The sequence below is a fragment of the Erinaceus europaeus genome, chromosome 1 (assembly GCF_950295315.1).
Source record: "Erinaceus europaeus chromosome 1, mEriEur2.1, whole genome shotgun sequence".
Taxonomy (NCBI): Eukaryota; Metazoa; Chordata; class Mammalia; order Eulipotyphla; family Erinaceidae; genus Erinaceus; species Erinaceus europaeus.
In genome coordinates, this window is record NC_080162.1 from 120005188 (window position 1) to 120029510 (window position 24323).

The 24323-nt window shown below is 43.5% G+C and overlaps 1 protein-coding gene across 3 annotated transcripts; it reads left to right on the plus strand.

Moving 5' to 3' along the window:
- C1H8orf76 (chromosome 1 C8orf76 homolog) lies at nt 1-18137 on the plus strand. Of its 3 annotated transcripts, XM_007520802.3 has the most exons (6): nt 1-156; nt 1892-1987; nt 3241-3384; nt 5830-6287; nt 13064-13196; nt 17818-18137. In XM_007520802.3, the coding sequence occupies exons 1-6, from the start codon at nt 40-42 to the stop codon at nt 18013-18015; spliced, it is 1146 nt and encodes a 381-aa protein (XP_007520864.1). In that variant the 5' UTR covers nt 1-39; the 3' UTR covers nt 18016-18137. The 3 variants fall into 3 exon arrangements, with proteins under 3 accessions (XP_007520864.1, XP_016042652.1, XP_060051534.1); XM_016187166.2 differs by lacking the exon at nt 3241-3384; XM_060195551.1 differs by lacking the exon at nt 1892-1987 and having other exon boundaries at nt 10-156.
- The last annotated feature ends 6186 nt before the right edge of the window (nt 18138-24323 follow it).

Sequence of the window (24323 nt, forward strand, 5' to 3'; positions counted from 1 at the left end):
GGCCCCACCCTTTCTCGATGTCCGGGTTGTGGCGGCGCCATGGAGACCGGATGCTGGCCGCTCTGCGGCGAGTTCGAGGACTCGGTGTTCGAAGAGAGGCCAGAGCGGCGGCCAGGGCCACTGGCGTCCTACCGCGCCAAGCACTGCGAGCCGCAGGTGAGCGAGGCCGGGCCCCCGGCGAGTACCGCGAGGACGCCGACGGCTACGCGTTCCCGGGCTTCTCTACGCCCAGCGAGGCCTCCGGGTCCTCCCGCCGCGCGGCCGGAGGAGCGAGCTTGCTGGGCAGCATCCTCGCCTGCTCCCTGCGCCGCCGCGCTGGTGTCCGCACCTAAACCTCGGCCCCTGCTTGTGGGTGACTCCCACCCTGCCCATCTCAAGCCCACCCCGGGGTCCAGTTAATGCCCGTTTCTGAAGGTGCATCTCTGCTGCTTCCCACAGGGACTTCGATTGCTCCGGCCAACCCTTTCCTCCCTGCCTCCCCGCCTCCCTGCATTCCTTCTTTCCTTTCTTCTTTCTTTCTTTCCTTACTTTATTTTTCTTTCTTTCTCTTTTCTCTTTCTTTCTTCCCTTCTTCCTTTCTTTCTTTCTCTCTTTCTTCCTTTCTTTCTTATCTCTGTTTTAGCTTCTTTTGAAAGAAGCACGGGTCCTGAGTGCTGCTAAGTGATCCCCGGGCGCTGGACATTTTGTTTTCTCAGCAGTTTGCTCGTGACAGGGCTCCTTGAATGTTCTGAATCAGAGCATTCATGCATGTTTTTGTGTCTATATACTCATAGGCGCATAGATACATATATGGGCCTGGGGGACCTCACACAGACGAGATACCGCAAAGTGGTTTCCAGAACCCAATTTCTTTCATTTTTAAATTTAGAGAAGGGAGGAGGAGGCAGGAGAGACAGCATAGTGGTTATGCAAAAAGACTCACTTTTGAGCCCCCCCCAAATTCAATCCCTTGCACCACTCTAAGCCAGGGCTGAGCAGTGTTCTGGTTAAAAAAAAAAAGTGGAGAGGGCGCACAGGGGAGAGTTGGCTTCCTGCCTAGCCACCATCCACGAGGGCCTCCAGCCTGTGGACTCTGCTGCCCCAGTGTATCCAGAGCCTCCAGCATGGTCGGGAACTCTTAGGGGAGCGCTCTCCTGGCCCCTACTTTGTATTACTTCAAGTATGTAAATCTCATCTTCCCAGTAATCACTAATATTTATCAATCGTTTGACCCGTTCCAGGTACTGTGCTGAGTTCTCATATGTTTAGTCTTTCTTGTTAATTATGACCATTGCATGTAACAGATGGCCAGGCACTTAGTAATTAACAAATAGCTTTTTTTGTTTGTTTGTTTTATTTCACTTACATTTTCTTCTTACCAAAGGCAGTCTTGCAAAGTTGCCTTTACTGCCTGATTATGTGGGCTAATAACAGTTTGATGTCGGTTCCTAGGCACCTAAGCGGTGCAAATAAGATCTTATACTTTTGTGCTTTTTTTTTTTTTTTTGCCCAGTTGAGAAGTATACAGTTGGTATGTTTATTACTCAAGATAATTTTAATTTAATACATTAAGTTAAATTAAAAACAGATAAAAATACTGGTTATAATTAAAATTGTCAGTCTTCGTCACATATTTCCCTGAGTCTGATCCTGAAGAATATCTACTTTTTTCTTTCTTTTTTTTACCAGAGCACTGCTCAACTCTGGCTTATGGTGGTGCTGAAGACTGAACTTGGGACCTTTGGTACCTCAGGCCTAAAAGTCTTTTTTTGACTTTATGCTCCCACCCCTCCCAGTCTAAGAATATGTACTTTTTGAGATATAATCAATCAACTCTGGGAATTTGCTTCTGAGTATGAGGTGGGAAAATATAGTGATATTCTTTGCAAAGTGCTATATTTACTATTTTTAGTGGTTTCATGAAGAAACAGTAGATGGTGATGATGCTGAAGCTCTAACTATCAAGAAATTCAGAGGGGACCTGGCATATAGACAGGGAGAATATCAGGTAAATTTTAACATATATAAAATGATGGTTATGGTCCGGGAGGTGGTGCAGTGGGTAAAGTGGTGGACTCTCAAGCATGAGGTCCTGGGTTCAATCCCCAGCAGCACATGCACTAGAGTGATGTCTGGTTCTTTATCTCTCCTGTCTTTCAAATAAATAAATTAAATGGTGGTTCTGAAATGGACTTATTTTACCAAGTGTGGTGTACTTAAACAAGTACTAAGTTTTTTGTCTGTGTTTGGGAAGATGATGTGTATATAATCTCAGAATCCCAAGTTTCTGTGCTTTCCTATGTGGTTCATGTAATTTGTCTTGTTGCTTATAATGCTAAGTATCTACTGAGGATCCTTACATGTCTGCTTCCTTAAGTTCTTTTAAGTCCTCATAACAAGAGAGCCACTAGCATTTACTTTTCAGTATTATTATTATTATTATTAATTTTGCCTTCGGGGTTATAACTGGGGCTTGGTGCAGGCACTATGAATCCATGGCCATTTTTTCCATTTTATTGGATAGGACAGAGAGAAATTGAGAGAGGAGGGGGAGATAGGGAGAGAGAAAGATGGACACCTGCAGACCTGCTCCACTGCTTGTGAAGCTTCCTCCCTGCAGGTGGGGAGAGGGAGCTCAAACCCAGGGTCATTGTACATGACCTTGCACTTAGTACTATATGTGCCACCTCTTGGTCCCTTATTATTTTTTACCAGAGCTCTGCTTAACTCTGGCTTATGGTGGTGTTGGGGATTGAATTTGGGACTTCTGGTGGCTCAGGCATCAAAAGTCTCTTTGCATAACCATTATGCTATCTCCCCAGTCCTAGCACTTACTTTTCATAGAGCTCTCGTTTCATTTTCATAACAATCCTGATGCTATTTTGCTGTTGAAAAGTTATATAAACCAAAGATGTAGTTCAGTGACTGAATGCATACTGCAAATGCTGGGTCTGATCCTTAACGCCCCAAAAGAAGGAAGAGATTATACAGTAAGCTGGTGGCAAAAGCAGCACTCAAACCCTGGTCTCTTTGGCACTGGATGCTCTTCCTAATAAGTTTTCCATATAAGTAGTGGTTATGTTCTCTAGCCATTTCCTCCCATGTTGAAAAATGGCATGAATATAATCAAGTCGTCCTTAGTTCAGTGTAGGGTCAATTATAAAATATTTCTTCGCCTAGGAAAAAAACTGAATCTTTTTTCTTTTTTTCTTGCATCCCTTCCCTCCTCTTCATTTCCATTACTTAACAAACAATTGCCAGAAATCACTGCAGGAGTATTCCAGTATCTTTGAAAAATTACCACCTACCAATTTTGCCATGAAAAGGGATGTCCAGGAAGGCCAAGCACGGTGTCTTATCCACCTGGGAAGACACAGAGAGGCGCTGGAGATCGCTACCAGCCTGGTGAGTCAGCCCACTGCTGATTTTTTTTTTTTTTATCCTTTCCTCTCCCAAAGATGATAAGATAATTTTATTTTTAATTTTAAAAAAATTTTTGCTAATCTTTATTTATTTGATAGAGATAGCCAGAAATTGAGAGGGAAGGGGGTAGTAGGGAGGGAGAGAGACAGACACCCTCAGCACTGCTTCACCACTTGTGAAACTTTCCCCTTTCCCCAGGGGCTTGAACCTGGTTCCTTGTGCACTGTAACACATGTACTTTACTAGGTGTGCCACCACCTGGCCCCTAAGATAATTTTTGAAAAATTGTTATTAGTGGGAGGAGATAGATAGCATAATGGTTATGCAAACAGACTCTCATGCCTGAGACTCTGAAGTCTCAGGTTCAGTCCCCTGCACTACTATAAGCTAGAGCTGATCAGTGCTCTGGTAAAAAAAATAATAATAAAAAAATTATTAGTGATTTAATAATGATTAACAAGATTGTAAGATAATAGGGGTACAGTTCCACACAGTTCCCACCACCAGAGCTCCATACCCCATTTCCTCCACTGGAAGCTTCCCTATTCTTATCCCTCTGGGAGCATGGACCAAAAATCTTTTTTTTTTGGACCAAAGATCTTTATGGGGTGCAGAAGGTGGAAGGTCTGGCTTCTGTAACTGCTTCTCCACTGGACATGGACATTGGCAGGTGGATCCATACCGTACCCAACCTATTTCTGCCTTTCCCTAGTGGGGCAGGGCTCTGGGGAGGTGAGGTTCTGGGACACATTGGTGGGGCCATCTGCCCAGGGAAGTCAGGATGGAATCACAGTAGCGTCTGCAACTGGATGGCTGAAAGGTGGTGGTAAGATATAAAGCAGGGCAAGTTGTTAAATAAACAGGAACCTAAAGGTAGGAATAGAGCAGATGAAATGGGATCTACCAAAGCTACTGTCTCTCCTTTCACTCTCTTTCTCTTCTTTTTCTTGGCTCCAGGAGTCTAAAGGAGCTTCATTCCTAGCTGACTCCGTATCAGTTGAGGGCTGGGGAGACAGCATAATGATTATGCAAGTGACTTGTATGCCTGAGGTGCTAAAGTTCCAAGTTCAACCCCCAATACCACCATAAATACTGAGTAGTACTCTGGTTGAAAAAAAAAAAAGGATAGGGTGGTTGGTAGTGCAGTGGGTTAAGTGCACATGTTGTAAAGTGCAATGACTGGAGTAAGGATGCCGGTTTGAGCCCCCAGCCCCCCACCTGCAGGGGGGTCGCTTCACAGGCGGTGAAGCAGGTCTGTAGGTGTCTTATCTTTCCCTTCCCCTCTCTGTCTTCCCCTCCTCTCCCAGTTTTTCTCTGTCTTATACAACAGCAGCAGCAATAACAATAATAACAAGGGCAACAAAAATGGGAGGAAAATGGCCTCTAAGAGCAGTGGATTCGTAGTGTAGACACCGAGCTCCAGTGATAACCCTGGAGGCAAAAGAAAAGAAATACAACTGAGAGCACTTTAGTTTTCTGTCCCTCTCTGCAGTCTTCATTTCAGGAAGAGAAGGCTTCTTTTCCCTGACCCACACCATGTTTGCCATGTGGCAATTTAGGCAAGATGTGATGGCTCCGGTTAAAGAAACCTGAGAAGGGTTTCTGATCAGACGGAAACCAAGCAGCTCCCTGTAGCCAGAAGTAATTGGTGTTGCTAATAGTTCCCAGAAAGGCATGTGCATTCAATTACCATGTGTCATGAATTACAGAGCTTGGGGGCTGTCCTGTGTCTAAGCCAAGTAGAGTTTGGAAGTCCTCAAGGAAATAACTATTTGGATTTTTAGAAAAGTTAGAATATTAACATGGAGCCATTAACCTAGGTTATAAAAAAGGTTGACTTTGATTTTTCAGATACTTGACTGAAGACAATAAAGATTTTGATAAAACTTGAAAATAAATTGAAATGTGTATTTTTGGTATGGAACTTAGACTCCCCCCCCCCCCCCATTACACGATGGTTATTGCTGGGACATGAGGTTGTTGGGCAATGACTGGTAATTATTTTGTGGGGAATAATGTTAATAGGTTCAAATTATGACTTCCTAAAGGTCTGAGGGAATAGCTCACCACGTCGGGTGCCTTGTGCACAGCCCAGGTTTGAGTCCTGACACCCCATGGGAATGTTACAGCACTGAGGACAGCTCTGGTGCTGTGCTATCTCTTCCTCTCGCTGTATATCTCTATCTGAGTGAAGAAGTGGCCTGGAAACAATGACATCTCACATGCTTGAGGCTCATAAACCCCCCCAGCTAAAACAAAACAAATAACTAAGATACACTGAAAACTGTTTGCTTCACTCCACTTAGAAGGAACTGAAAGATACTTCTAATAAAACAACACACACAACTTGGGTTTTTGAAGTATCTGCATTTTCCTATTGGAAGTGTTGGTGTAGTTTACATTTTTAACTTTCTTTCCTTCCCTTAGGAAAATAAAGCTACCAACACAGACCACTTAACCACTGTGCTCTACCTCCAGTTTGCTATTTGTTCAAGTTTGCAGAACTTAGAAAAAACAATTCTCTGCCTGCAGAAGCTGATTTCTTTGCATCCTTTCAATCCTTGGAACTGGGGCAGATTGGCAGCAGCTTACCTGGATCTGGGACTAGCTCTTTCCGCACCATCACCATCATCTTACAAAGAGACAGGTTTTGTTTCAAGTGACAAGACTGCCAACTCCTCCTTTTCACACTCAGGAAAAGACTGCCTTTCATGTTTCCCTGAAATGTTGCCGGCAGACTCAGCATTTTCTGTGGAAATGAGTAGCAGTAGCAGCCAGGAGAATGAGGAAGCTCTTAAAAACACTCCAAATGGTGTGAGAGAAGACAGAGGAGCAGCCCTGCTAGAGACACAGATGAAAGCCTGTGCCTCTTTTATACGAACCAGGTAAACTCAGATCTGGAGCACACGGGGTGCTTACTGGGCTTTAGATTTCAGAAAGCTCTGGGCTTGACACAAGGTTTTTGAGACTTTTCTTTCTCCGCTGTAGATAGAATCCTTTGAAAATAACCTTTTAGTTACTTTCAGCATATAATATCTAGTTTTAGTATATATGATTTATAAAGAAAACTATTTTTATGTCATCTTTGTGTCATCACTTAAGATGAAATGTTAAAATTGGAAAGCATCACAATTAAAAACAAAGGGACCCAGAAAGTGACTCAGCAAGTAAAGTTCCAGCTATCTGCCTGGTACAGCGTGTGAATGATGCTTTGGTTTTTCTCTCTCTCTCTCATAAAAATGAAAAAAGTAACAAAGATAATTTAAATGGATAAAACAGTGACAGAGGAAGAAGAGGTACTTTAAACTATTTATTTATTTTACCACTATGTTCTACAGAAATCTTTTTTTTTTTATATTTTATTTATTTATTTTCTCTTTTGTTGTCCTTGTTGTTTTTCGTTGTTGTTGTAGTTATTATTGTTATTGATGTTGTCGTTGTTGGATAGGACAGAGAGAAATGGAGAGAGGAGGGGAAGACAGAGAGGGGCAGAGAAAGATAGACACCTGCAGACCTGCTTCACCGCTTGTGAAGCGACTCCCCTGCAGGTGGGGAGCCGGGGGCTCGAACCGCGATCCTTATGCCGACATTGTGCTCTGCGCCACCTGCGCTTAACCCGCTGAGCTACAGCCCGACTCCCCAGAAATCTTTTAAGGAAGGAAATTTGCCCTTGTATTTGAATCACTCACTAACAGTGTGAATAGATGATCCATCCTTCCTTCTTTCTTCCCTCCCATCCTCTGTTTCCTTCTAAAATGAGGTACTCATGCAAACAGAATTTCATCACTCCAAACCAGTTTTTTTTCCAGACAGAGACAGAGACAGGGAGAGTAAGACATAACAGCCCTGGTGCTTCCCTCAATGCACAGCACCTCCCTTGTGGTGTTAGGTCTTATCCTTGGCCTCAAGCATGGCATGGCACACTCCCTTCCTGGGGAGGTGTTTCTCCAGCCCCATCCATTTATTCTTAATTCCATTATTAAGAGAATTATCTTTATGTAGTAACTCCACTTTTTTTCTTTTTCTCTTTTTTTTTTTTTTTTTTACCAGCTCAGCTCTGGTTTATGGTGTAGGGGGATTGAATCTGAGACTTTGGACCTGCAGACATAAGAGTCTTTTTTTTTTTTTTTAATTTTGTTTTTGTTTTGTTTCTTTTTTTTTTCTTCTTTTTAATATTTATTTTATTTATTTATTCCCTTTTGTTGCCCTTGTTTTTTATTGTTGTAGTTATTATTGTTGTTGTCGTTGTTGGATAGGACAGAGAGAAATGGAGAGAGGAGGGGAAGACAGAGAGGAGGAGAGAAAGATAGACACCTGCAGACCTGCTTCATCGCCTGTGAAGCGACTCCCCTGCAGGTGGGGAGCCGGGGTTCCAACCAGGATCCTTATGCCGGTCCTTGTGCTTTGCGCCACCTGCGCTTAACCCGCTGCGCTACAGCCCGACTCCCTCATAAGAGTCTTTTTGCATAACCATTGTGCTATCTACCCCTGCCCTTCAAATACTTTAAAAAAAAAAATTTTTATTCCTTTTTGTTGCCCTTATTATTATATTGTTGTAGTTGTTGTTGTTGTTATTGATGTTGTCGTTGTTGTATAGGACAGAGAGAAATGGAGAGAGGAGGGGAAGACAGAGTGGGAGAGAGAAAGATAGAAACCTGCAGACCTGCTTCACCACCTGTGAAGCAACTCCCCTGCAGGTGGGGAGCTGGGGGCTCTAACTGGGATCCTTCAGGTCCTTGTGCTTTGCGTCACCTGCGCTTAACCCGCTGCGCTACCGCCCGACTCCCCAAATACTTAAAAAAATTTTTTTTTTTTATTTTCCCTTTCGTTGCCCTTGTTTTTTATTGTTGTTGTAGTTATTGTTGTTATTGATGTTGCCATTGTTAGATAGGACAGAGAGAAATGGAGAGAGGAAGGGAAGAGAGAGGGGGAGAGAAAGCTAGACATCTGTAGACCTGCTTCACTGTCTGTGAAGTGACTCCCCTGCAGGTGGGAAGTCGAGGGTTTGAACTGGGATGCTTACTCTGGTCCTTGTGCTTTGCACCACATGCGCTTAACCCGCTGTGCTACCGCCCAACTTCCCAAATACTTTTTTAAAAAATATTTTTTTCCTTTTGTTGCCCTTGTTGTGTTGTTATTGTTGTCTTTATTGTTGGATAAGACAGAAAGAAATAGAGAGAGGAGGGGAAGACAGAGATGGGGAGAGAAAGATAGACACCTGCAGACCTACTTCACCGCTTGTGAAGCGTCTTCCCTGCAGGTGGGGAGTTGGGGCCTCGAACCAGGATCCTTATGCTGGTCCTTGTGCTTTGCGACACCTGGGCTTAACCCACTGTGCTACGGCCCAACTCCCTCCCAAATACTTTTTTAAAAATTACTTTCATTAGGAATTTGATAATGGTTTACAAAATGATAAGATTTCACAGGTATAGTTTGACATGGCTCCCACCAGCAGAGTTCTCTGTGCCCCTCCTTAGCTTCAAAGGCCTTGAGCCCATATAGTGTAAGAGTTAAAGGAGAGGGGTTTCTGGAGATGTGTCTGTGGAGTAGGAGCCCTTTCAGATCATGCTTCTGATAAACTAGAAAGAAGTAATGAAAAATCATCCGAAAACTCAACAAAATGCAGCCAGGATCGCTCTAGAAATTCACTAAGTGTTGTTTTCTCTGGGCTGGCTTCGCGGGCGTGTAACAGATGACCAGAAACTTGTAGCTGAGCTGAGAACGCAGTTTAATCTTTATTCACCAGCGGGCAAACAGTCCAACACCTAATCACCACACCATGTGTTCCTCCATCTCTTCCTCCTGGCAGAGTCAGGAACTCAGGAAGTACATAGGGTAGGGGGTGGGGAGAAGGGAGAAGCCCAACCTAGCAAGGGCTAAACCAAATCTCCAGGAGGTGGGGGGGTGAGACCAAACCACTGTAACAGAAAGATCATGTAAATAGACCACAACGTCAAGCAGTGTAACAGAAGCAGAACTATATCCCAGAAGCAGAACTAGAAGCATACCAACAACTAAGCCATAACCACCAAGCTACAGAAGCTACTATGACTCCATCCTGACTTCCTTGGGCAGACAACCTCACCATGTGTCCTGGAACCTCACCTCTCCAGAGCCCTACCCTACTAGGAAAAGGTAGAAACAGGCTGGGGCTATGGATCCACCTGTCAACACCCATATTCCACAGGAGAAGCAATTACAGAAACCAGAACTCCAACCTTCTGCCTCCCATAAAGAATTTTGGTTTATATTCCCAGAGGGGTAAATGTTAGGGGAAGAAGATCAGAGGACTTTGAACTCCAGTTCCATCAGGACCCAGAGAGAGAAGAGGAAAGGAAGAAAAAGGGCAAATATTTATAAATATAGATCGATAGTTATAGAAATAATAGTCAAGGGAGTTGGGCGGTAGTGCAGTGGCTAAAGCGCAAGGACAGGCAGAAGGATCCCGTTTGGAGTCCCCGGCTCCCTACCTACACTTCACAAGCGGTGAAGCAGGTCTGCAGGTGTCTCTTTCTCTCCTCTCTGTCTTCCCCTTCTCTCTCCATTTCTCTCTGTCCAACAACGAAGACAGACAGCAACAATAATTACAACAATAAAGCAACAAGGGCAACAAAAGGAAATAAATAAATAAATTTTTAAAAAACTTGGAAAAAAGAGGAAATAATAGTCAACCCATATCTGTGACATTGGGAGAACTAAAGCAGTTTCAATGGAGGGAATGGGGACACAGAACTCTGGTGGTGGAAAAGGTGTGGAATTAAACCCCGTTACCCTATAATTTTGTAAATAAATATTAAATGATAATTTTTTTTAAATTTTGGGGGCCAGGTGGTGGCACACCTGGTTGAATGCACATGTTGGAATGCACCAAGACCCAGGTTCAAGCCACCAGTCCCCACTAATGGGGAAAGCTTTGTGAAGCAGTGTTTTGGGTGTTTCTCTGTCTCTCTCCCTCTATCTCCTCCTCCCCTCTCACTTTCTGACTGTCTCTATTCAATAAATGAAGCTAATAAATTTTTTAAAATTTTATGGAAAGAAAAAATAGCTATTTTGTAATCTACATGAACAACATTTACTTGTGTGTTAGATGGTACCAAAAACATATGTATGTATAATTTTTTTCTGTTTTTTTTTTTTTTTTTTTGCCTTCAGGGTTATTGCTGGGGTTTGGTGCCTGCACTATGAATCCACTACTTCTGGAGGCCATTTTCCCCATTTTTGTTACCCTTGTTGTTATTATTATTGTTGTTGTTGTTGTATAGGACAGAGAGAAATCGGGAGAGGAGGGGAAGATGGGGAGAGTAAGATAGACACTTGCAGACCTGCTTCACCAGTTGTGAAGCAACCCCCTGCAGGTGGGGAGCCGGGGGCTTGAACCCCAGATCCTGTACTGGTCTTTGCAATTTGTGTCATGTGGACTTAACCAGCTGTGCTACCGCCTGCCCCCCTTTTTTTATTATTTTATTTTTTATTAATAAAAGGAAACACTGACAAAAACCATACGATAAGAAGGGTACAACTCCACACATTTCCCATCACCAGAACTCCGTATCCCATCCCCTCCCCTGATAGCTTTGTCCCTCTGGGAGTATGGGCCCAGGATCTTTATGGGGTGCAGAAGGTGGAAGGTCTGGCTTCTGCAGTTGCTGCCCTGATGAACATGGGCGTTGACAGGTCAATCTATACTCCCAGCCTGTCTCTCTTTTCCTAGTGGGGCAGGGCTCTGTGGAGGTGGGGCTCTAGGACACATTGGTGGGGTTGTCTGCCCAGGGAAGTCCAATTGGCATCATGGTAGCATCAAACCTGGTGGCTGAAAGAAGAGTTAATATATAAAGCCAAACAAATTGTTGACAGATCATAAACCTAAAGGCTGGAATAGTGCAGATGAAGATTTGGGGTCTCTATTTTGTAGATAGATAGTAGGCCTATTTTAGTTACATTCCAAAGGGCCAATGATTATACAATTTTTTTTTTCCCTGAGTCTGACATCTGATATGCAGGTGGACCCAAGTTACTGTCTGGGGAGATGATGTCATGGCTGGAACAAGGGCTAGAAAGCTGGATCAGGGAAGAGTACTGCTCAGTATGTTGGGGGTTGAACCTTTTCAGGCAAGGAAGTCATTTGCATAAATATTATGCTATCTCCATGTTTAACTTTAGAGAATTTGAGAAATATTAATAGTGAGACTTTCTGAAAAGAGGCGTTTGGCAGATTTAAAACTTTATTCAAATTTCCTGGGAGATAGAACCAATGATAACACAACAGACTTTCATGCCTGAGGCTGCAGAGGTCCAACATTCAATCCCAGGTACTACCACAAATCAGAGTTGAGCAGTGCTCTGCTTTAAAGACAAACAAACATTTGGAAAGGTAGCCCAAGTGGTGGAGAGCGTGTGGTATTCTATTCATGCCTAAGGTTTTGAGCCCCAGCGTCACATGTCTCAGAGCGGTGCTCTGATTTCTCTCTGAAACTCTGATATAAAAGAACCAAAAATCTAAAAAGAATAAAATACACTTTTATTTAGCAGAGCTAACATAGATTGTGCCACTTTAATCCAGAAGGACATTGACTGACAACTGTGTACCAGTGCTGGGTGCAGGAATCATAAAGATCATTAGAAAAGAGTCCCTTTGGGACTGGGTGGTAGCTCACCAGATGGGGTGCACAGGTCAGCATGTGGGAGGACCTGCTATAAATGGTGAAGCAGTTATACAGATGTCTCCTTTCCCCTCCCACCCCTCCCATTATCTTCCCTCCCCTTCTCTCCCCTCCCCTCCCGTCTCCTCTCTCCTCTTCTCATAATGCAAATAAATATATATTTTTAATTCTGTAAATTCAACTTACGAACAAAAAAGGCTGAGACTGAGGATATGGCTCAGTAGTAGCAGAGCACATATATCTCCTGTAAGAGGCCTTGGGTTTGATCTCAAGTACCCATTTAAAAAAAGGTGTGGTGGTAGTGCAGCTGGCTGAGTGCACATGTTACCATAAGCAAAGATCTGGGTTCAAGCTCAGGCCCCACCTGCAAGAGGAAGCTTCTCCCTCTCCTCCAAACAAACAAACAAATAATAATTAAAAAAAACAGGTTATGATCTTGGTGGAGATGTTATAGCAAGAAAAGTTTTTGCATGCTTGCATCATTCCACTGTTCTAGTGGACTCTTCCCCACCCCATTTTTGTTTGTTTGTGTTGAGAGAGAGGGTGAGATGGAGAGATGCAGAGAAGGAGAAAGAGGAGAGACTTTCTGGTGCTGATGCACTGCTTGTGCAGGTAAGTGGTGGTTGGGGGCTTGAGACTGTGTCCTTGCAGATGGTGATGTGTGTACCTACTGGGTGAACTCTCTCTTGGCCCCAGTACTAATATTCTTCTCATTGGTGATGTGGCCTTGGTTTGGGTAGTTGAAGTGTGCTTGCAGTCAAGCTACTATGGCTTCTGTAGGAAAATCTTTTGTGGCAATATGCCCTTTTGAAGTTGAAATTGTGTTCTCTGAGCTTTTTTTTTTTTTTTTTTTTTTAAGCTCTGCTCTGTTAATTTTAGCAAAGATGACTCTCCAGTGTGAAGTGGGACAATTTATCCAGTGTGAGAAGCTGTAGGGATTCAGCTTGGGGGGATGCTTTCCTTTGTGTGGGGCCTGCACAGTGGGCATTTCTATCTTTCAGACTTTTGCTTCAGTTTGCCCAATTTCAGCAAACATCATTTGCTTTGGAGAAGAACTTACGGACTCAGCAAGAAATTGAAGATAAAATGAAAGAGTTCAGCTTCAAAGAAGACACTTTGCTGTTGATAGCTGAGGTGAGTGAGCCCCGAGGGTTTATGTGAAACGAAGCATCATAGGTGTTTTTCCTGGCTCTGATGCAATTTATTTATTAAAGCAGGGCCATAGTTCCTTATCTAAAGGACTCCTGTCTCCCTCTTTATCATTCAACTCACAAAGGGTTTTCCCTTCATCTTTCTCCTGCAGAGCACTTGAAGGCAAGAGTTATATTTCCTCTACTTGTTGGTGTTTGGTAGGCCTGCTGCTGGCTCAGATGGCTCAAACTGGACCAATAACAACTGTCTCTTGAGTGATGGGTAAAGGAGTGAGTTAATGCCGGCCTTGTGTGGCACTGTTTCTGTCCTTCCCCGGCTTTCATTCTCATAACAGCCTGTGGGAGACAGAGCTGAGGTTGGGCCCAGACTTGTTGTGACCTGAGACCAGAGTTTCAGTGGTAGGGCAAGACTGGATCCCGTATTTTCCAGTTCCAAGTCAGCTTTCTTCTCCACCCTGTTACTGCTTGGATGGATGGCTGCAGGGAAATTCAGATGTCAGTTTTTTTAAAAAGCTTTTTTCTTAAGCTGTTGAAATTTCTTAAAATGGCATGTGGAGGTTATTTATGTGTTTAATCTATTCATGCTTGTACCTTTTAGTTTATAGTTGAAACTTGACAGCTCAGCTACTTTTCCCACGAGAATAACTATTCATATATAACCTGACGTCATTCTTTGAAGAAATACTGCATATTTATGACTTCTAGGCATCTTTCTTCCTCCTCTGAGCTAAGCTTTCTCTCAAGGATTCTTTCTCCCTCTCCCAGGATCACACTTGTCTATTCTTTGTGAATCTTTTTCAGTCTTTTCCTTGAGCCCACAGACATGCTCAGATGAAGTACTCTTTCCTTTTGTAAGTTTACCATGGTTTTCCTTCATATTTCTGTCTCTCTTTTCTCTTACTAGAGGAGTGCTCGGCTCTGGCTTATGGTAGTGTTGGAGATTGAACCTGGGATTCTGGAGCCTCGGCCTTGAGAGTCACTTTGCATAACAATCATGCTATCTACCCCCACTCTCCTTCATTTCTCTCCAGCATTTTTTTTTTTAATGATAAACTATATTAATCTTTTTGTTTTTGTTTTCTCTTTCCTTCACCTCTGATGCACAGGCTGGTCTGGTTTGTTCCTATCTTTCCTAATTTTCCTCTGCCTCTTGGAACCATCTTATTCTGTATAGTGGTCTCTGAGGTTTCACCGGAGTTGTTTTCTCAGCTGTTCTTCCACAAAAATCCTACCCACACTTAGGATTTCCATTGTTATCTTTTGTTTGGTTACCTTCTGATCTGTATCTCTAGTTCCATTTCTGGAAGACTTCTTTAACATCTCAAGTTAACTAGTCACTCAGTAAATAATAAATCTCAGGGTTTTTAGTTCTGTCATTTCAAGTACAAAACATATGTAACAGCAAAGCATTTTTTTTAATTTAAACTTTATTTTATTTGATAGAACAGAGAGGAATTGAAAGGGGGAGAGAGAGAGAGCTGCAGCCCTCCTCCACTGCTCGTGAAGCTTCCCTCCTACAGGTGGGGACTGGGGGCTTGAACCTGGGTTCTTGTGCAATTCATGCACTTAGCCAAGTGCGCCACTACCAGTCCCTCGGCAAAGCAATTTTTAGTCAGTCTTTCTGTTCCCCTTTGTGCCTCTCAGTGTTAGCCATCAGTAAATATTTACAAAGAAAGTGAGGTAGTCCAGGAGGTGGTGCAGTGGATAAAGCATTGGACTGTCAAGCATGAGGTCCTGAGTTCAATCCCCGGCAGCACATGTACCAGAATGATGTCTGGTTCTCTCTCTCTCTCTCTCTCTCTCTCTCTCTCTCGCCTATCTTTCTCATTAATAAATAAAATCTTAAAAAAACACACACACACACAGAAAGTGAGAAGAGTTGGAGAGAAGCTTATTTCATTCTAGATTTTATTTTTCTTCATTGATGATTTCTCATTCTTCTTTAATTCAGACCTGGAGCCTCACTAACTGTGGGCTTCATTATTTCTTGTCTTGCCACACTAGTCAGGCACCGAGCTCACCTCTCTTTCAGGTTCCACTTGCATTTCTCTCCTGCTTATCACCTCATGCTTCATGATCTCACAGTGACTTCCTGGCTTGTCTCACCCTGCTTCATTCTCAGATTTGTCTTTATCATTGCTGCTGGCCCTAACAGGAAATATGAGTGAGGACTAGAGGGATAGCTCACCAGGTAGAGTATAGGCCTTAAAAAGCAAGCAGCCCAGGTTTAGGCTTGGGCACTACATGAGAGGCACTGTGGCACTGGAGAAAACTCTGGTGCTGTGGCGTCTTTCTCTCTCTCTCTCTCCTTCCCCCCCTCTTCTGTCTATCTGAATAAAAAAATTGGCCTAGAGCAGTGAAATAGTACATGTATAAGGCCCTGGCCACATACATAGTACTATAGTACTACTTAAACCATATTATTGTGCTTGCTTAAAAACTAAAATATGCTACTGTATTTGGAGGTCAGGTTTTGTTTAGGTGCCTTGATATGCTATCTGTGGCCTTTCAGAGCATAATCCCAAACTTCTTAACCTAGTGATTCTTTTACACGGAACCTTAATTTTCCAGTATATACCAAACTCATGGGGTTTCTTGCCTTCACCTGTTTAATATTCTTGTTCTGTGGCACTCTGATCTGTGTCAGTTTCTGCTCCTCTGAACTCAGCTTGGGTAGATAGCTCTTTAGGCTCTTAAGAAAAACAAATACAGGAAAGGAGACTGGTAGATACTCAGTGGGTAGTGTGTATGTCTGTGGGTTTGATTATGGGCAGTACCAAGTTACTTCCATGGGTAGTTATGGCTAGGGTATGGACTTAGAAGTATGAAGTTCTGAGTTTGATCCCCACCATGGAATGTGCTGGAGTTCTAATCTGGTTCTCTCTGTCTCATGCTAATCAATTAATCAGTCTTACTTTTAAAATGTCTTAAAGTTGGGCACCAGGCAGTAGCACACCGGGTTAAGCGCACATGGCGCCAAGTGCAAGGACCGGTGTAAGTATTCTGGTTTGAGCCCCTGGCTCCCCACCTACAGGAGGGTCGCTTCTCAGGTGGTGAAGCAGGTCTACAGGTGTCCTTCTCTCCTCATCTCTGTCTTCCCCTCCTCTATCGATTTCCCTCTGTTCTATCCAATAGCAAGGGCAACAAAATGGGGAAAATGGCCTCCAGGAGTAGTGGATTTCATAGTGCAGGCACTGAGCCTCAGCAATAACCCTGGAGGCAAAAAAAAAAAATGTCTTAAAGTTGAAGAAATGCATGTGTTAGTAAGTGCTGACAGACTGTCCATCTTGTCCACTCTGGCCTCCCAAAGTATGTAACTTTTGAATTTCTAATGAATGGAAAAGGCTCATTAAGTTTGCTTCTAGTCATGAACACACCGGGTCTTGGGTATGTGGAGGTCTCAGGGATTATCTAGTCCAAATCCTCACAACTGAAATTCCCCCCTACAAAATCCCTGTCAAATGCCTTCCTCGCCTTTCCTGCTAAACTATATAAAATATTGGGGGCTTAATTTTATCTCACTGTGCTTACCAAAGGTGACCTGACCTCTTAGTAGGTCCAGATAAAAGCTCTCTGCTATCAATTCTTTGTGGGTGTCTTGTCAGACTAACAAACTGCAAGCCTGATTCTGACCAGAAGGGGGCAGGATTGTGCCTGCAGAGGGCAGTGGTGTGTCTCAAATTCCTGCACTGGTAGTCATATTTCTAGAGGGATGGAGGCTACAGGTGAAAGGGGTGGACCCACCTCCTTTCTACTCATCTGTGGCTGCCTTTATCTTTGTTGAAGAACATTGAGAGACAGTCTTTGCCATACTTGAGCAGCAGTTACCGTCTGCACAGCTCTGTCCTTCCGTCCTTTTACAAGGAAGGAAACTCACTCACAGTTGCATCTGTGCAAACAGAAGATGTCCTTTGGGGGTCAGGTGGTGATACACCTGGTTGAGTGCATATGTTAGACTATACAAGGACCCAGGTTGGAGCCGCTGGTCCGAACCTGCAGGGGAAATCTTTGTGAGTGGTGAAGCAGGGCTGTAGGTCTCTCTTTACGTCACTCCCTGCCCTCTTGATTACTGGCTGTCTTTATCCAACAAATAAATAAAGATAATAAACAAATTTTAACAAGAACATGTCCTTTGATATAAGAAGGGTGACTTGACACTTGTAGTAATTTGACCATGCCGCTACTATGTTAGTACCTCAGCGATTCTTTCACCCAGGGAAATATTCTTTGATACATTACATATGTGGTCCTTGGATCACTACTTCTGAGCAAACATCTTTTGTTGTTACTGGGGCTCTACTGATCTCAGACTTCTGAGAGAAACAGACAGAGAGGGAAAGACACAATAGCACCAACACTTCTTGCATTGTGGTGGGGGCTGGGCTTGAACCTGGGTCATTCACATGGCAAAGCAGGAGCAGTAACCAGGCAGACTATTTCCCGGCCCCCGGAGCAGTCAGCTTTTTACAGTGCGGTAAATGTTCCCTGGCTTCTAGTGAAGTTTCTGCTTTGGAACAAAAGCCTCTACACTTGGCAGACAGCACAGTGTTCCAATCCATGTCTGCTGAGCCTCTTACTGGGTTTGTTTTCTCCTCTTGCTGCAGGTTATGGGAGAAGATATCATCCCAGAAAAAATAAAAGACGAGGTTCACACAGAGGTGAAGTGTGTTGGCTCTGCAGTCCTGACTGCCATGGTGATTGCATCTTCAGAAGAATTTGAAGACAAGTGGTTCAGGAAGATCAAAGACTGCTTTGGTTCCATTGAAAATCAGTTCCATACAGAGATAGAAATCTTGGCTTAGTGAGTGGTCCCTTTGAAAGCAAAATATGGTGCACAATATGAACTGTTTTTTGATTACTTCAGACAGCATCCACTGCTAATCATGAAATATACTGAATTAAAAATGATTATGTGTAAGGGAAATGGTTTTTCATATTATTTACATTGTGTTCAGTTTCTGTTATTTTTCTAGATTTATTTATGTCAGTATGATCTGTTGTTCATAGTGGTTTTATTCCCCCCCCCCCTTTTCTGAGATGGTGCTGTGGTTATCTCTAAAGAATGAGATAATTACACCATGATTATGGTGGTGGTGGTGGGGGTGTGTGTGTGTGTGTGTGTGCATTTTTGTTAGTGATATAATGATTTACAAGGTTATAAGATAATAAGACTATAGTTCTATACCACTTCTGCCACCAAAGTTCATATGTTTTAATTCTCTATCTTCTACATATGAATGGAATCATATGGTATCTGTCTTTTACTCCTTTACTAAGCATAATTACCTCTAGTTCCATCATTTTGTCCCAATGGGCACAATATAGTCTTTTAATTGCTGAGTATTACTCAACATGTTGAGTATATGACCCGTGACTTTTTTTTTTTTTTTATCTGTAAGACTCAAATTAGTGAGTTTTATTTCATTGTTAAAGGTTTCTCCCCACCCTTAAATTTTTTTAGGGGGTCGGGCAGTAGCGCACAGGGTTAAATGCACATGGTGTGAAGCGCAGGGACCAGCGTAAGGATCCCAGTTTGAGTCCCTGGCTCCCCACCTGCAGGGGCGCGTCGCTTCATGGGCGGTGAAGCAAGTCTGCAGGTGTCTTTCTTTCTCTCCCCCTCTCTGTCTCCCCTCCTCTCGATTTCTCTCTGTCCTATCCAACAGCAACAGCAATGGCAACAATAATAATATGATAACAACAAGGGCAACAAAATGGGAAACAATAGCCTTCAGGAGTAGTGGATTCGTAGTACAGGCACCGAGCCCCAGTGATAACCCTGGAGGCAAAAAAATAAAAAATTAATTTTTTTTTAATCTTTACTTATTGGATGGAGACAGCCAGAAGTCAAGAGGGTAGGGGGTGATAGAGAAGGAGAGAGACAGACACCTGCAACACTGCTTCACTACTATTGAAGCTTTCCCCCTGCAGGTGGAGACTGGGGGCTCAAACCTGAGTCCCTGCGCATTATAACGTATACTCAATCAGGTGTGCCACAACCTGGCTGTCTTACTCTAGCAAAGTACTCCTCATAAGGTTCTTTTCCCTAGATATTTTAAGCTTAGGAAAATGTAAAGGCACATGTCAGAGAATTGTGTGTGCCATTCAGGCAAAGGTGGATGACCCCATGCACAAGCTGATGCCTCTTTATTCTCTTCTGAGACCCTCCCTTCACTTCCTTTCTAAGCCTATTGCACCAATTATAACTTCCTGGTGTCTTTCTTTCCTCTTCCCTCTCAGGTAACGGAAGCAGGGCCTGACTTTCATGTTTGCCAAATTCTCTTTATCCAAGGCAGTGTTTTCATGAATGCTGAGGCCAAGCTACCACATAGGGAAAAAAAAAAAACAAACCAAAAAAAAAAAAAGTAAGACAATGTTTGTTTGTTTTTTTAATTTTTATTTATTTATTGGATAGAAACAGCTAGAAATTGAGAGGAACACAGGAAGAAAGGCAGAGAGACACCTGCAGCACTATTTCACCAATTGTGAAGCTTTCCTCTTGCAGGTAGGGACTAGGGGCTTGAACCCTGGTCCTTGTTTATTGTAATGTGCTCTCAACCAGGTGGCCACTACCTGGCCCCAAGAACTATACTTGCTTTCTTTTTTCCTTCCTTTCCTTCTTTCCCTTTCTTTTCCTCTCCTTCTTCCCTCACTTTCTCTTTCTTCCTTCTCTCTCCTTCCTTCCTTCCTTCCTTCCTTCCTTCCTTCCTTCCTTCCTTCTTTTTCTCTCTTTCCAGAGGGTGAGGGGAGACAAGGAAAAAAAGAGAGAGAGAGAACAAGATTCTGCAGTATTGTTCCACCATTCAGGAGGTTTTTCTCTGAAAGTGAGGACCAGGGACTTGAACCTGGTTCCTCCTGCATGGCAACATGTATACTGTACTAGGTGAGGCACCCCTAGGCCCCACCTTTAGCTTCTGACCCTGTGCCTGTCCTTTGACCTCTCTCTGCACTTCTGTGATCTGCCTGAGTGGTCTCTGTGCATCTGCTCACACTCACTCCATACCACCACTCTCTGCGTGACCACGCAAGTGAGAATCCAGCTTCCCGCACTCTAAGGACTAGGTGGTAATGAAGGGCGGGAGAGGGCACCAGGAAGACGGGACGCCTCTGGTTTCCAGTACACAAAAGTCATCTTGATCATCTCCAATACAGATGGTGAATGCAATTATTAGTTGAGCAATGACTATGCTAGAGAAAAGCCTCAGGCCTGCCTATGGAGACACCTTTATCCTCTTGTCACTGAATGAATCACTCCAAAGTCACAGATGTGACTGTACCGTGGTGGGTGGGGTGGGAGCAAAGGGCAGTTCTTGCTTCTGGTGTTGTGGAAAAGTGTCTTTACTGTTTTCTCCCAAGAGAGAGTCTACTTGGTACTGAGCTGGCTTGTCCCTTGCATTCTTTTAAAAAAATTTTCGGGAGCCCAGCGGTAGTGCAGCGGGTTAAGCGTACATGGCCCAAAGTGCAAGGACCAGCGTAGGGATCCTGGTTTGAGCCCCCCGGCTCCCTGCAGGGGAGTCACTTCACAGGTGGTGAAGCAGGTCTGCAGGTGTCTTATCTTTCCCTCCCTGCCTCTGTCTTGTCCTCCTCTCTCCATTTCTCTGTCCTAACAACGATGACATCAATAAAAACAATAAAAAACAACAAAGGCAACAAAAGGGAAAATAAATACCCATAAATTAAAAAAAAAATTTTCATGCATTTTTATTTTATATATTTAAAATTTTTTTTTATTGGATAGAGACAAATTGAGAGGGATGGGGAAGATAAGGAAGAGAGACAGACACCTGCAGCCCTGTTTCACCACTCGCAGTGCTTTCCCCCTGCAGGTAGGGACCAGGAGCTTGAACTTGGGTCCTTGCACACTGTAACGTGCACTCAACCAGGTGTGCCACTACCCAGCCCCTCCTTTACATTCTTTTTGAACACAGGGTCTCATGCATCAGGGTTGTTGCTGGGACTATGCCAGAACAATAGCTCCACTGTCTAGCAGCCTTTCTTAATTTCTGAGAAAGAGGGGAGGGGTCTGGGGTGGTGTCTCTGAGCAGCAGAATGAATGAACACACACACAAACACACCTTTCATGTCAGAGGTCTCTAGTTGATCCCAAGCACTACATGAAAAACAGGGAAAAGCAGCCTGGGAGGTGGTATAGTGGATTTAAGTGTTGGACTCTCGAGCAAGAAGTCCTGAGTTTGAGTGCTGTCACTGCATGTGTCAGAGTGATCCTCTGGTTCTTTCTCACTCTTATTAATTAATAATTAAATATCTAAAAAGAGAGAGAGAGGGAGAGAAAAGGAAAAGGAAAGCAAATGGTCACTGGGAGATGGTTCATCCAGTAGAGCACACATTTCACTACAGATGAGGACCCAGGTTCAAGCCCCCAGCTACCACACGAGACCACCTATATGGGGAAGTTCCACAAGAGGTAGAGCAGTACTGTGGTATCTCTTCATTCTCTGTCTCTCTTCCTCTCTGTCTCCTATTTAAAAAATTCTGTGGGGAGTTGGGCGGTAGCGCAGAGGATTAAGAGTACGTGGTGCAAAGCCCAAGGACCGACATAAGGACCACAGTTCAAGCCTCCAGCTCCCCACCTGCAGGGGAGTCACTCCACAAGCGGTGAAGCAGGTCTGCAGGTGTATATCTTTCTCTCCCCCTCTCTGTCTTCCCCTCCTCTCTCCATTGCTCTCTGTCCTATCCAACAATGACATCAATAACAACAACAATAATAACTATAACAAGAATAAAAAGGGCAACAAAAGGGAAAATAAATATAAAAAAGAACGTATTTTAACAGAGCAGCATCTGCTGTGTTTCTCTCCAGTCCTCTTCCAGATCAACTAGGAATACCAAAGGAGACCACCTGGAACTGCAACAAGACAGGACTAGAACGACTTCAGGAACCCACCAAACCACCGATGAGAGGAAACACGTGTGGCTTGTGGACAGGAAGGAGCCTAAGGAGAGATTGCATGGCTGATAACAGTCCGGCAGTTTACCAGCTGAGGCACCACCTCCAGTCTGTTTTACCAACAAAGACTGCTGAAGGGAGGAGAGGACTCCTCTAAGAATCACCAAATGCAACTGTGAGTCTCCACTGCTACTGCCCTCAGAGGCTGTGTTGACAGAGAACTGACCAGGAAACTCAGGAAAAGAGCTACACCTCAGTGGCCTAGCAGTGAGGTTGTATAGTGGGAGCCTTTCCATATTGTCCTCCTGATGAGAATATGGTGAATAATTGCCTCAGAAACTATAGACTATAAACGGGACTTGTTTAGAAACTCACAGGGCCTAGCAGTTCTGCCCATCTTGGAAGATAAGCTGAATTAAGCCTGGAGCTTTGGATCCTTGGGGTGTGAGAGTCTCTGCATAAAGACTGTGCTATCTCTCCCCACCCTACTTTATCTCTTGGTCAGGAGTGAGTGATTAAGCTAAGAAGCCTACTTAGAGTTGAAAAACCCTCAGGCTCCAATAGCCTATAGGGAAGAAAAAGAACAAGAGACTTTAATAGCCACTATGCTCCAACTCAGGGATTGAAATAATATTGAAACAACTGTTACGTTACACAACTGTGAACTCTTTTTTTAAAAAAATCTTTTTATTTCTTTTATTCCCTTTTGTTGCCCTTGTTTTATTGTTGTAGTTATTATTGATGTTGTTGTTGTTGGATGGGACAGAGAGAAATGGAGAGAGGAGGTGAAGATAGAGATGGGGAGAGAAAGATAGACACCTGCAGACCTGCTGGGGAGAGGTACTGGCCTCAGTTTTTTGCTTCCCTGTCAGTTACTCCCTGTCTCCAGAAACCCTGCATTTCTCTGCCTCCAGGGGCTCGGCATTCCTTAAAACATTAAGCCAGCTCTGCCTTCCTTGATGCAATGGCCCGCTCTCTTATTATCTACATATCAATTTTCTGCTTTGTCCAACAAATGACTTAAGGTCTCCTCCCTATTTCCCCACCCATTCTGCTCATTTGATATATTCTTTCCCTACCCTCAAGACCCTCACTGCCTGCAGGATATTATTAATCCTACCAGTTAAACCCCTTACAACAGTTGCTAAGGAAGTTCCTACCTTTCCCGGTCCCCTTTTACCTTTCTTTGCCCCTTTCATAACCATGTATGGTATTGTCAAGCCACTTCTGTTTCTGACTTGCGACTCCTGTTGTTCAGCCTTGAAGAGCACACACTTGGAGCAGGATCCTGATGCCAGCCCTTGCGCTTTGTGCCATGTGCACTTAAACTACTGTGCTACTGCCTGACTCTGGGGTGCTCAAATGAATAAAGATTTGAACCACCTCGCCACCACAAGCTCAGTTCCTGGGTCATATCTCTCTCATCACTAGCCCGACAGAATTACCAGAAATACAGAAACAACAAATGAGACTCTGGAAGAAAACACTAATTATCTCAACGTTATTAGAGAGCTGAAAGCTGAAATAGCTGAGCTAAGAACACAACTAGCTGAACAAGATAAAACAGTATCAGAACAGGGTAACAAAATAGATGAACTCCAGAAAACAGTAGAGGGGAGAGAGAATAGAATCAATGAGGCTGAAGACAGAATTAGCAAGATTGAAGATGAATTAGAGACAACTAGAAAAGTAAGAGATCTCAAAAAGAGATTAAGAGATACTGAAAACAACAGAGACCTATGGGATGACTTCAAAAGAAATAATATATGTATTACTAGCTTACCAGAGGAAGGAAGAAAGGAAGGGGAAGAAAGTATTCTTCAGGACATAATAGCTGACAACTTATCTAGTCTAGACAATATCAAAGACATAAAGGTTCAAGAAGCCCAGAGGGTCCCAGACAGAATTAACCCAGACTTAAAGACACCAAGACACATCATATTTAGAATGGAAAGGAATGAGGATAAAGAAAGGATCCTGAAGTCTACAAGAGAAAAACAGAGTTGCCTACAGAGGAAAACTCATAAGATTAGCAGCAGACTTCTCTACACAAACACTACAGACCAGAAGAGAATGGCAAGATATCTATGGAGTGCTCAATGAGAAAGGCTTTCAGCCAAGACTACTGTATCCTGCTAGATTGTCATTCAGACTAGATGGAGGCATCAAAACCTTCTCAGACAAGCAACAGTTGAAGGAATCAAC

Bases quoted from the DNA above. Each gene is read 5' to 3' on its own strand.
- C1H8orf76 (XM_007520802.3), top strand. From the start codon at position 40: ATGGAGACCGGATGCTGGCCGCTCTGCGGCGAGTTCGAGGACTCGGTG. The intron at 1,988-3,240 runs GTAAATTTTAAC...AACAATTGCCAG, and splicing joins ATAGACAGGGAGAATATCAG to AAATCACTGCAGGAGTATTC. The intron at 13,197-17,817 runs GTGAGTGAGCCC...CTCTTGCTGCAG, and splicing joins CTTTGCTGTTGATAGCTGAG to GTTATGGGAGAAGATATCAT.